The 14,099-nt window shown below is 31.7% G+C and overlaps 1 protein-coding gene across 1 annotated transcript; it reads left to right on the top strand.

Moving 5' to 3' along the window:
- The first annotated feature begins 1,519 nt into the window (after positions 1 to 1,519).
- On the top strand, positions 1,520 to 3,735 carry LOC121113975 (salivary peroxidase/catechol oxidase). The gene is made up of 3 exons (XM_040707777.2): positions 1,520 to 1,725; positions 1,796 to 2,106; positions 2,164 to 3,735. The coding sequence occupies exons 1-3, from the start codon at positions 1,523 to 1,525 to the stop codon at positions 3,654 to 3,656; spliced, it is 2,007 nt and encodes a 668-aa protein (XP_040563711.2). The 5' UTR covers positions 1,520 to 1,522; the 3' UTR covers positions 3,657 to 3,735.
- Positions 3,736 to 14,099: the final 10,364 nt, after the last annotated feature.

Here is a 14,099-nt window from a genome sequence, read left to right as displayed (position 1 = left end):
TCGCATATTTAATAGTAACTGTGGAGATTTGTAACTGCATGGTAAATTTGTTATCCTCATTTATTCTCTTCGCAGACAAGACACTATTTTTATTTTCCAACCCATAAGGAGGCCCAAACGCTTACTATGCAGCTTCCAGAGTCCATTCAGAGCAGCATCAAAGTTTTGGGGGACCATCTTAACGTGCCACGGGTATGGAATTAAATCATATCTCGAAGAATTAACAAGCGGAAATCTTATTCTACCATCATTGAGCAATTCCTCCGAATTTAAATTATGAACTGTTAATTTTCTAATATTTATTACTATCAAACCCATTTAAACGTTGTTTTCTATTAAGAAAAAATATGTAACTATGCCACAAAATATAAATACATACATATTATCGAAATCTCACCATGTCATGAGTTCGAACCAGAGACAAACTATGTATTACTAGGAAAGGGTTACTCGCTGTTGATCGGGCCAAGGAGGGAGTTGGAAATCACACTAATGATGGTCAAGGTTATAGATTATATTTATGTTCCTTTAATTGGTCAATATGGAGTTGCACGGATTAAGTATCAGTAAACATTTTAGTATTACATTTACTCCATCTGACCTGGGAATCTTCTTTGAAGACCATATACATGAAGTATATTTCCTTTTCTAGGAACGCTTCTCTGTAGCGTGAACTTACGCACATTGAGTTCTGAAAACCCATTCTTCAAGCAGCACGTTGTCTATTAAGCTACGCCATTCCATTTCTTCATAATGCTTAGACCCCTTTAGTGCGGGCAAGCATTAAAATAAAGCGCTTGTATATTATATATTTATATGAAATTTATTTTTATGAATTTAAGAAAAATAAATTGTGTTATCAACTTGAGGTAACATATTTGTATAATTTTTTTTTCTAGATACGTAGTATAAGTTTTGTTTTTGTGAAAAAATTGCCATAACGAAATTTGCAAAGAAAACTGCAAAAACTTTTTGTACAAACTTTGAAAAGGCAATTTGTGAATAGTATTTATTGTCATCGTAAAGAGGATTATTCACATTGGAAAATATTAAAATTGACAGATAGGCATAATATGAGGCAAGGGTAGAATTCTATCAATATTTCAAAAGAAAACAACCATTTAATGCCTTTTATAGTTATAAGCATTACATATTTTGATTAAAAAATACAAAATTAAGATTTCTAAATTAAGTCCAAATATCCTGAAATAAATGGCCACAAATGCAACTACAATTAAGGAGTTTTGAGGCCAAAAATTGTCATAACTACTCAAACCGAGGATTCCAAATCTCATGTATCATGTATGACGTTATAGTAATTTAAGAGATAAATAAATGGTCCAAATGAGGCATAATAATATATCAATATTGAAATATCATAATATTATGCAAATTGCATCAAAGTATCTGATATTTACTATTGCAATTAAAAATGACTCAACACATCTGACCAATACAAAACAGATATTTCGAGAAACAGATGGAAGTACTAAAAGTATCATATAAATATGTGTCTGAATTCATGTCAACACATTCACCAATGATTGCTGGATTGGAGAAGATGAGCATGAAGGTTTTACTAGGAGTCGCATTTCTTCTCTTTTTGAAATCCTATGTAGCCATGAATCCAGAGGAGGCTATCAAAATAGCAAAGTCCAAAATGCCACCAGCTCCAAATATAAGAGTTGGATCTTTTCTTAAGCCCTACAAGAAAATTACGAAGCAGTGAGTAACACAAAATAAATTTTAGTCATAAATTGAGATTTTAAATAACTACCCACTTTATCCAATGCAGATCCTTCAAAATGAACATGAGAAATGCACTGATCAGACAAGCCATTCGAGAAATGGAGAAAAATGGAACATCAAGAGCCTATTCAGAAGAGGATATGATGGAAGAAATGATGGAAAATTGTGAGGAAATCGAAGCTTGTCAAAGTGAGGAGATTCACTGTCAAGTTAAAAAATATCGAACAATCACTGGTGAATGTAACAATCTCCAAAATCCAAAATGGGGAGCTTCCTTTACACCCTTTGCTAGAGTAATAGAGGCGCGTTATGGAAATGATGAATCTAATCCAACTACAGTTGGACAACATTATGAAAGTAAGTAACAAGAAGTAGTTTACAATTTAAACATTTTCAATTTAATATCTTTTAAAGAGCCTGGCTGTCTAAAAAGTGGACCTCTTCCAAATCCCCGATTACTCAGTGTAAATTTTTTTAAAGATAAGAATAGGCCCTTAAGCAGAGCCACACACATGCTTGCACAATTTGGGCAATTTTTGGATCACGACTTAACATTAACTCCAGAGGCTCATGTGGATGTGCCTTGCTGTGAAGACCCTAGTCAAGAAGAATGTAATCCAATAGAAGTCTCTAGAAAAGATCCCTTTTTTTCAAAGTTTAAACAAACATGCTTAGAACTGACACGATCCGAAAAATTTTGTAACTCTCGTCCAAGGCAACAATTTAATGCTGTTACAAGTTTTGTGGATGCATCCAATGTCTATGGATCAGAAGAGGAACTTGCAAAGGAACTAAGAGTTCCCAACTCTTATTTGTTGCGAACTACTCGTACCAAAACTGGGAAATCACTTCTTCCGTTGATTGATGGGGAATTTCTTGCTGGTGATGAAAGGTCCAGTGAAATGCCTGGACTAGCGACAATGCACAATTTGTTTCTTAGGGAACATAACCGTATTGCTAAATTATTAGCGGAACATCATGGACATAAATCAAAGGAGGAGATTTTTCAGGAGGCTCGTAGAATTGTTGGAGCTGAAATGCAAAACATTGTCTATGGTGAATTTTTACACGGAATCTTAGGATATCGTAGGTTCCATTACGACTTGAATTTGAAACAAAGTTCATTCTATGACCCTTTCATGAACCCTTCCACCTCTAATTCATTTGCCACAGCTGCCTTTAGATTTGGTCATAGCATGGTTGAGGGTAGTATCCAAAGAAGATCCATTTCTAACAATGCCCTTATAAGGACATTTCAATTGAAAAATAACTTTAATAATTTAAATGAATATACAGCCAAAAATGGCAGAGGAATGGAAGAGATAATATGTGGTCTTTTTACACAGTCTGCACAGAGCCCTGATAGATTTATAATCGATGATTTTACAAGATTCCTTTTCCGAGAAAAGAATTCCAAATTTGGACAAGATCTAATGGCAAGAAATATTCAAAGAAGTAGAGATCATGGACTTCCTCCTTATGGAGCATTTAGACAGGCTTGTGGCCTCAAGCCAATTTGCAATTGGAAAACTAGACCATCAAGTATTTCTAAGCAAAATTGGAATCTTCTGAAACGTTGGTATAAAAGCCCAAATGACATTGACCTGTTCGTTGCCGGTGTTGCTGAGACTCCTTTAAGCGGATCTGTTTTGGGAGAAACGTTCGCGTGTCTTATTGGAAGACAATTTAGGGCCTTAAGAGATGGAGATCGCTTCTTCTTTACCCATTACGGTCAAAGTGGATCCTTTACTTTTGAGCAAATCAAAAGCATTAGGAAACGAACCTTGAGTCAAATCATTTGCGACAACACACAAATCAAAAGGGTACCCATTAGTATATTTTTGCGTAAATCCCGCAAAGTATATTGTTCAAAACATTCAACCTTGAACATTGACCTCTTTAAGTAACTTATATATAATCATTTACATCACATCTGTATACAATATCTATTAATCAATAAATATATGTATATATATATTTGCATCACTTTTTAATTGTCTTTGTTTTGTTACATGATCAATTGCTTGGGATTTCCTTATAGTTTCAAACCTTATAACTTTATGTTAAAGTGACTTTACACTCCAATATTTATTTGCTGATAGTAATTCTTACTTATGATTAGAGTTGAGTAGTTTGTAATGAACTAAATAGTCCGTGGAAAAAGCGAGAACGATAAGAAGAAACAGCACAAATCATCAATTGTTTTTTCTTTTTTTATATCGATTCTTACTTTTTTCTTTACATGGATCCCTTCTTTGCCTATGATTAGGGCTGGTCGTACGATACATAATGGGCAAATATATGGTACTTTTGATTAAAATAAATTTAAAAAAAACATGGAATATCACATAATTATCCTCCTTTAAAAATAGGAATCTTCTATATTTCAAATAACACTAAATAACATAAAAAATAGCTTTTATACTTTCAAATTCAAAAATACTTGATTTACTTGGGTGAAACTCATGAAAAACTTCAACTTTTCGATATCATTGCTATATTAACATTGAGATCTCTTAAGTTTTTTCCCTTAAAATTGCTAATATGATATGTTATACAATGAATATTCAAAAACTAATAATTATCACTTTATTCGTAAAAGTAGATTACTAGTAAACTGAGAAATTCAAGTATTAGAGGGTACATTTGTGATATTAAGTTTTTAAAGAAGTATTCATAGAATGAGAATAGACCGAAATATGTTTCATTACTACAAAAAATATTAATTATAAGTTCTATTTTATATTATACACAGAAAATTAATTGCATTAATAATGACAAAGCATACGAAATATTAATACTAAATAAACCAAATAGATTTAACAAATTATTAGGAAAATGTAGGTTGAAATGAAACATTTTTATACAAAATGAATATATTAATTAATAGAATAGAACATACATTGCAGACTATCGAGAAAAGAGGAAAAATTACCTCTAAGGTCAAAAATCATCTACTACTTGTTTTCCAATGACAAAAAGAAGAATAAAAGTGATAAAAAAATCAGGAGTCACGCTTCAAGTATCACATTTCAAACTCCACCTGATGAATGTATTTGAGATGTGTTATTTCTGCGTTATATACATCTAGGAAACTGAATGACTCTTATCAATGAAATAATTTTCTTAGAGTAGGAAACGAAGCAAAGTTGAATTAAAGAGAAAAGGACTCAATGATATCATTGAAAGATCAGTGGATGGATCATTAGAACTCTTTCTGTCCCTGGTTTTTTTTAATGGAACACCTTAGTTTATATAGAAGTATACGGTGATTCCGTAGAAGATCTGGAGTAATTTATGAAATATTGAAAATGGAGGCAATGATTCACGGGGTCAGAAGTTACTAGCCCAGACCTTGATGGGAAGGGGAATCTGCATAATAAGTGATCCTTGTATTAAATGAGATGGAATCCATAAAGTGATGCACAATACGTGGGCCACTCTGCTCTGCCCCTTTTGGGTGCCCTGTATAAGTTTGCCCGCACGTCATACTTTCTCCTTCTATCTCGAAATTCGAGACAGCAACAGAGGATAGTTGAAATTGCAACCTTTCAATAGTGAGGAGATAACTTTGATACGTCAAGTGTAGGGATTCAAAGAGAAACGAAGAATATATGGAAGAAGGAAAAGTAGAAGGATCTTGACTTTTTGGAGGACGGAAGAAAAGTGAAAAATATATAGACAGAGGAAGAGGAGAAAAATCTCGCCTTTTTCGAGTTATTCGGTTAGTTAGTACTTCGAAGAGTCACGAAAAGTAGGTGGAAGGTCTCATATATGGAATAAGTTGTGAATTTGGCTCTTATGGAGTGCTCAGAGGAGGGAAGGGTCCATCTGATGACTGAGGGATGAGGTCAGAGGGGTTCATTTCTAATGAGATTAAAAGAAAGGCGAGATCCTTCCACTTTTCCTCCATCAATATATTCTTGTATCGCTTCGTGTCCCTACACTTTACGTACCAAAGTTATTTCATTACTATTGAAAGGTTGTAAGAATTGAATTTCAACTATTGAACTATTTTTACATGGTCATTTAATAGCTTCACTCCCCTTTCTGGGGCATCATTTACAAAAGATAGGGGATTTTATAATAATCAATAGTAATTGTTTGATTTCCAATTACATACAGATGTCTTTAAAAAATCAGAATGGATATTTAACATTCGAAATAACCCCAACTATCTGGCCCAAGGAATTCTGACAAATCAGTTCTATTTTCTTTAGGTACATATGCGAATTTTGGTTTACCAAATCCAGTTCAATATCTATTTAAGCATTTCAATGGGTTTTTTATTTTGGTAATTTTGCTCCTAATTCTCATTTTTGCTGCTAAATCGATATACTCACTAAACAATGCTAATGTAATTTCAATCATATTTCAATCATCACAAATCTAACCCCATTACTTCCAGAGTGGCTTTTGACAAAATATGCATTTGATTTAAATCCTTTATAGGAACAAAAGTTGAACATTATGAAGTTATCCACAAAGGAATATAACAATATACAAAGAATTGTACATATTGTTTTTTTTTTAATTGGGCTTTTATGAAAATTGAACACAACAATTGAAAGATTAAATATAATATAATACATTAAGAAGGATTGCAATAAAATTAATCATAAATAAATGTTATAGTTTTAAGTCCACCCCTAGATCAAATCCCAAACCTTCAATATTAACAACTTATGTTTATTACAGACTTATATTAAAATGTACTAATGTCTACCACTACAAAATATGAATACATAAAATATAAAAATTAGTAAATTAAAACAGACAAAGCAAAACAACAACCATTTCTTGGATGTTTTTGTCTTCATCATCAGGTGTCTTCTTACTAAACGTTTAAGGGTGAGTAGAACTTACATGACTATTCTGGGAAAAATCGAACAATCTTTACAGCGTCATTCTATGTGTTCTCTATCCTGGTAACGGGGGATCCTTAAGGAAAAGGACACGTATTTTGCTGCAGATGCAATGAAAATTTTCCTGGGAGAGGGAAAGTTTATTGGACACCCAGAAGTGAGGAATGTACGCTTTAGCGTTAACTAAAGCAAAGCAGACATCCCTAGTTTTTGGGGTTCCTCCCCTTTGGGGATTCCAAAAAGAATGTAGGCAAACGAATACTGGGGAAGATAGCCCCTCCAATGAAAAAGATGTATATTCAAATCGAAGAAATATCAAAGACAAGATAATACTAGGCATCTTACAAATGCATGGATGACAGAGTTAAAATTCTTTCCACAGTCCTTACAGGGAGAGTTGAAGTAAATACAGCCCGTCGAAATTTGGAACTGAGACGTAAATATGTTTGACAAATTTTCTTTGCATTATGTTCTAAGTGAGTCTGAAGTAACACCTTTAAATGCCAAGGTATTGGTGATTTATGAAACGTAGCTGCTTTTTACAAAGGGTAATACAATTTTCCAAACTTAACCTTTGATTCTTGTATTGTAAATATATCATGGATAGTTAAAATTCCTTCCAATTGTTCAAGGTAAAAGACTGTTCCTTATGACAATAACTTTATTCGACCTGATAGTAGTATCATTTTTAATTGAGTATAACAATGGTATCCACCAAGGGTTGTAAAGTGCTCTATGTATTTGATTTTTTTATGCTTCAGCTGTGCTTCATCAAGATAGATTAGTCTGAGCTGAATAAATTATTTATAGTACCTTCCTGAATAGTTAAACTCCAAAGCCTGCAGATTGAAATTATTATATTTTTTGTGTGTGTTTCTACAATTTCTCTTCTTAATCTAGTTATTGAAAGACAATCCGTTTTTTCATGATTCAATATTTAAATTTTTTTTTTAAATTTCTAAGTTCGGAAACTTCATACCTTTTTGATGCTTCAATTTTAATGCACCGCAAAAAAATATATGCAATATTTCTCGAATAAACCCAGAGTAACAATGAAATACAAGCTACATGATTTCCAATACCTCAACAAGTTAAAAGTAGTAAAGCAATACTCTCTGTCTGAGTAAATCAATTTTTTTGTGTGGTAGTGATAATGCAGGAACACTTAGTAATTTTACTCCTCCAATTCCCAAAGCAAGGGAGGGAAATATTTCTTTAAACAAATTAGTGCACTGCCATATAGAATGGGGACTTAACTTGTCTCAATTTTCTTTTGGTCAGTGTTGGTTGCTTTGATCAATGGTGACGTTATTTCTGTCAAGACAGTTACTGTTTAACAATTTGACAATGTTGACAAAGTTGAGGGGTTAGCACTGTGTGTGAAATCAAGATAACTCTCTTCTTGAATTTCCATTTCAAAATAATGAATATGTAGAATCAAGAGTGAACGTTATTTTTTTTAATATCTTAAACAATATATTTTTCTTCTTCAGACTTTCCCTTCGGACTGTTCAGCTGATTTCCTTGACATTGAGGCATGGCTTCATATAGGTGTTCATGGAAACGAAAAACATTTTTTAAAGCTGATCTTCCATAAATAGGAATTTAAAGACAGTTTTTGTAGTCATTGTCATGGAAGGATATCACTTTTATTGTATTTTTTGGTATTCTTGCTAACTATATCATATAAAAGTTGAATTTGATTCATAAAACATTGAGTAGCTTCATATTTAACTTAAATTAAAAAAAATCTTGTGGAATAGAACTTTGCATTTCCATTCTGTACTAATTGATTATTAGATTAAAGATGTTAATAATTCTTTGTAATTGATACAAAAAATTATAAAAAAAGGAAACAAAGAACAAAATTTTTTAATGCTTTTTAACACAGATCTAAAATAAGAATGTGCCAATATTAGATATTTGCCAATTTTTATAAAATTCCGGATTTAGCCACAGTATATCAAATCTCAAGATTATGCAAATGGACAGCAAGATCGAAAAAAGTTGGGACAGAGTGATCATCCTAAGGCACAAAGAGGCCAGATCCCTTGAAAAAATCATGAAATTGAAGAAAGGCTTCCATCTTGGATATCCAAATGGAAAAATAAGAACTCTTAAGGAAAGTGGATATTTACAGATCCCATTAACTGCAATTCAGACGTGTGGAGAACTTTTTAAAGAGATTTGACTAATAATTTTAATTATAATCAATATTGTAAAAAGGAAAACTTGGGAAACAAAACCTCCCCCTTGCAACTCTGGTTTCATATAAAAACTATAAGTTATATAGGTGTCAGGAAAAAATGGCAAGGGGAAAAATATCAAGGACATAACGGTTGAGAAAAAAAAAGCAAGAAAAAAAAGCAGAAGTGACTAAGTGGAAAAAAAGGTATGATTCTTTCATACTGATATAATAATACCTATCACCCATATTAATTTTACACATTGGTCAATAAGTCCTGGGCCTAATTACCAGATGGCGCCACTAACAAAATAAGAAAGTATTTGTCGGAAGCACAAACATTCAAAAGATTACAGTCAAAATTTCGTGACGTTTAGTTCATTATTTATCGAGTCACAATGGTTTAAGTGACGCTACTTTTGTGATTTAAATCATTGTTTTTTGATGAAAAAAAAAAAAAAAAAACACCGTTCAAGCTCTAGCTTGGCTTAAAAATATTATGAGGACTCTATCCCATCGAAAACAACCATCTAACGATGGTTTGCCGATTTCAAACGTAGCCGTACGGACACCGATGATGCTGAACACCCTGGTCGGCCAAATGAGGCAGTTATTCCGGAAAACATTTAAAAAACACTGAAAATCATCATGGGCAATCGCAAAGTGAAGTTGTAAGAGATAGCTGACACTCTGAAGTTATCAAAAGTAGTGTTTACATTAATATTTGGATATGAAAAAGCTGTTTTCCAAATGGGTGCCGTGTTTGCTCGCACCAGAGCAAAAACCACACGAGAAGATGATTCACAGAGCTGTTTGGGATGTTCACGAGAAATAAGAAGGAACTTTGGCGTTGGTACATCACAATGGATAAAATATGGATTCACCACTTCACTCCAGAATCAAAACGAAAGTCTGCTGAGTGGTATGCAGTCGGAGAAAACCGTCCAAAGACTCAAAAATCGGCTGGAAAGGTCTGTATTTTGGGATTCAGATGGAATTTTATTTATTTACTACTTGGAACATGGAAAAACAATCAACAGCGATTGTTATATCGGTTTGTTGGATCGTTTGAAGGCCGACATTACCCAGAAAATACCTCATTTGAAGAAGAAAAGGGTACTCTTTCACCAAGACAATGCACCGTGTCACAAGTCAATAAAACAGCCGCAAAATTGGTAGAATTGGATTTCGAATTGCTATCGTGCCTACCGTTTTCTCCAGATCTGGCCTCCAGCGACTACTGGCTCTTTGCAAAACTCAAAAAGATGCTCTGTGGAAGGAGATTTGGCTAAGATGAGGAATTGATTGTCGAAACTGAAGTATATTTTGAAGGTCTCAATAAATCGTTCTACACCCGTGGTATCGAAAAGCTAGAGAAATGTTTGAATGATTGTACCACTCTAAAAAGAGATTATATTGATGAATAAAAATGAATTTTGGCAAAAAAGGGTTGTTTTCCTATCTAGGTCCGAGACATATTAACCGATGTGTTACATATACATATATATATTAAGATAAAAGAAATAAACAAACACAACAGCGGTTCGAACAGAAGAAATGTTAATAACTTAATTCTCTGGTATCAATTATAATATAATTGGATATGGGGATTATTCATATTAGACCAGACTCATAGATTGACCAACAAGCATAAGCATAATATATTGAGAAATATAAGGCACTAACCAAATAATCAAACTAAATTATTACATAATTGTCGATTTTTTTTAGAGCCATTTCTGTCGTTATTAAATAGGTATTTACATTTATTGAATAAATAAATTAATTGATGGAATTATAAATTGAAAAATGAATTTACATTAATATTTGTTTTGTAAGTTAATAAAGTCTGAACCGGATTCTTATTCTAAATTGAAATGAAAATAGTTTTTCCATTTTTTCAAATTTGTCGCTTTTCCTTTCTTTTTCAGCCATTTTTTTCCTAGAATTGTTACAACGAGAGGGATTTGTCAAAAAAGATCTTCAAAAAATAGAATGAGCTATTGGAGTAAAATGTACAACAGGATAATAATAATAAAAAAGGAGAAATTATGCGTGTATAAGTAATTCAGTGACCCCACCTTTAATCATTCCATTCCTTAGTAATACCTTTTTTTGTATTCAAAATATGTAGATTCATCTGTTTTAAATTATACATTAGTTAACCTATGAAAACAAATGAAAACAGTTCTAAGATAAATACACTTCATCTTTATTTTTTTCAAAAAACTAGTCCTATACAGAGACAAGGAAGAATTAGAGACAAAACGTCGAGTGTTGACTGTAGTGCATTTACTTTATTGTTCATTATTATTTGTGACGTCATACAGGTTAAACCATACACATAACAATGAAGAAAAAATAATAAATAAATGAATTTGGGGAATGCAGTGAACTGCTGTCTTGATTGTGTCTACAACTTTTCTCTTTGATAGTGATACCATGATACAAACTTAAAGCTTTAATATATTCTATTAATGCAACTCTATCTGACCAATGGGTTCGTGAGATTTAAACAAAGTGATTCAAAATCATTCAGGAGTTGGTGCTCTTTGTTAAAGTGCATTTTAAAATTGAAATAATATATATATAGGTATAATATAACTAGTTCATCGAAAAAGAGTAAATAATACTTTATTAACAATTATTACAGAGCAGAGGGGTTTGAAACTTTATTCCATTTTTAATATGTGAATGGCTACTGTATGAGTATAATTAGTATAATCTTTGAGGGTGCCTAAAATAGAATGAATATATTTTTAAAAATCATTGTCAATGATTGTTTACATTCATTACTTCCTATGAAATGTCTCAAAGTATAACATTTGCAAATCTTTGGACAATAGATTGGTCTTGTATGAAAAAAAAAAAAAAAAATTCTAGGTTAGGTGGGAGTGTCATTTTTTGCATATTCATTAATTTTTTTTTATTGCTAAATATTTCTTTAAAATCTGGATTTCATTTTAAAGTAAATGTCGAATTTAATGTACAATGATTTAATGGAGCAATAGTGACGATATTACAATATGTATCACTAGGAGAGGGATGTTAGGTATAGATATGAACTGATATATCGGATCTATATCTGAAAACTGATATGTATATAATATTAATATAAATACACTTCGGTGCCTGTCAATATTTCTACATTCCGTGATTCCAAATAATTTGTGATGATACACTCCGCTTGACTGACTAAGAAGGGTTACGTAAATATTGATGTGTAAATGGGGACACTTTGCTACCTTTATTGTACCTCCAAACCTTTCCAGCAAAAAGAAACAGAGAAAAGGTACTGAATCAGCTGGTTGATTGTCAATCTTCACAACTATGAAACTATTATTCAATAATTGTTCGAAATTGTTCGGAACTAAACAAAACCTCATTTGAAATCAACTGATCAACGTTCAGAAAACTAATTGGGGTTCAGTACCTCCAACAAAATTAATAATCATTCATGTAATGGAAATCTTATTATTACTTAAAAAATGGACATAAAAGATAATCTATTTTTTAGTTTGTGAGTTATTGTGCTAAGGTTGACCCCTACTTTGGTTTTTTCCAAAACAATGGATCAAAAACAATTTGTTAGGAGGACAATTTTTCAGAACAATAATTAAATTAAATAAATATTTTATAGTTTAAGAAAAGCCGATTTTGTACAAAAAAAAATGTATTTTCTTGATTTTCCTGGTTTAAGACAGGGACTTTTCAGCCAATGTATTAATTAATAGAGAAATGAAAATGAGCATATTTGGCGGGAAAAAGTTAAAACTTTCTCTTAGAATTGTACAATTAATTTTTTTTTGGTTACCGCTATTATCCAGATTCATATGTGTCGTTTTCCAAAGATATAGTTTTTAGTAAAATATAACTACGGCCTTATGTGGATGCATCCCAAATCGGATAAATATTTTGAATTTTTATCAGGAAACGTTTATTTATTAGAGTAATAATTACAATTATATTAGACATTAAAAGCACACGCCTCAGTTCTGTCAGCGATCCTAATACCAGGATATTTATATTAAAGCCTAAAAAGTACTTTATAAAGAATAACACAAATAAAAGACAAGGGTAGGGAGGAGATCATCTTCTGGATAAATAGGTATCAATAATTTTATAACATGAGTATAATTTCATTTAGCATTTATTTTTACGAAAAAAATTTAGCCTTCTTTTATTTCAGTTACAAATCTATGAATGGAACATTTTTTTTTTGCAAAATGATGTTATTTGATTGTGTAACTTTGAGTGAATATTTACTCAAAGTTATTTTTAGATTAATGTATGATATATCAATTAGCATTAGTCATTTTAAATAAATAAATATTTATATGTATACATAGTTACATAAAATCAATCAATACATGACGATAATTTCGTAATTGGCTTAGTACGTTGCTGTCTACTGGAATGTCAATAGCTTTGATTCATGTGGGTTAGCTCACCTATGAGTTTAATGTTGTTTAATAAGGACTGTGTAATAGAAAAAAATGATCATTAGGGCCCCTTCCATTCAATACGTATAACAAATACACAATAGACGATAACGATCTGCATAAGATTGTCTTGTTAGTTGATAGATAAATGATATTTCAAAGGTTCCAAAACATTTTTTAAAATTCAATTATCATTCTTAGAGCTTGAGTTTTCTTTTTTTGAGTTAAAAACAGAAGTTCTGAAGTTCATAGCTCTAAGAATAAAAAATCCAAAAAGTATGACGGTATATTATTTAATAGCTGATAATACGAATTATAATTTAAAAAATGACTCTATTCCATATTGTTGTAAAGCTATCACAATTTTTCAAGAATACAGGTCCTTTTGAATTGATCTTATAAGATCAATATATTCAATTATAATCAAAGATCCTTAAAAATAAAAGAAAATACATAAATTAAGGAAAAGAGAAAGAAGAGACGGTAAAGCTCAAATAATATGAGAGTTGAAACCCAAATTCAGGATCGGTGTTCATTAATGAATGAGTCTACATATGAAAATACAACTACTCCTGTACTATGAGGGATCGACTTCCTCACACGCCTACCTCCGTAAACTCTGATTGGAGATGTGGAAGATCTGGTCTGGGGACTCCCTGTGAATGTCATTTAAGTATATGTATATACATTTACAAAATGTGATGGTTGGAAATTATAAGTATTCGTTCTTTCGAAATAAATTTGGATCGAAAGATGAGTGGCAGTTGGATGGAGAAGATCTGAGCTAAGTCTCAAGGTATTTATCCTGATGATGACAAATTCAAAAGTTGAAGATTCATAGATAATTAAGACTCAAAA

The sequence above is a fragment of the Lepeophtheirus salmonis genome, chromosome 3 (genome assembly GCF_016086655.4).
Source record: "Lepeophtheirus salmonis chromosome 3, UVic_Lsal_1.4, whole genome shotgun sequence".
NCBI classification, from domain to species: Eukaryota; Metazoa; Arthropoda; class Copepoda; order Siphonostomatoida; family Caligidae; genus Lepeophtheirus; species Lepeophtheirus salmonis.
This window is presented reverse-complemented; position numbering and strand designations above follow the sequence as displayed.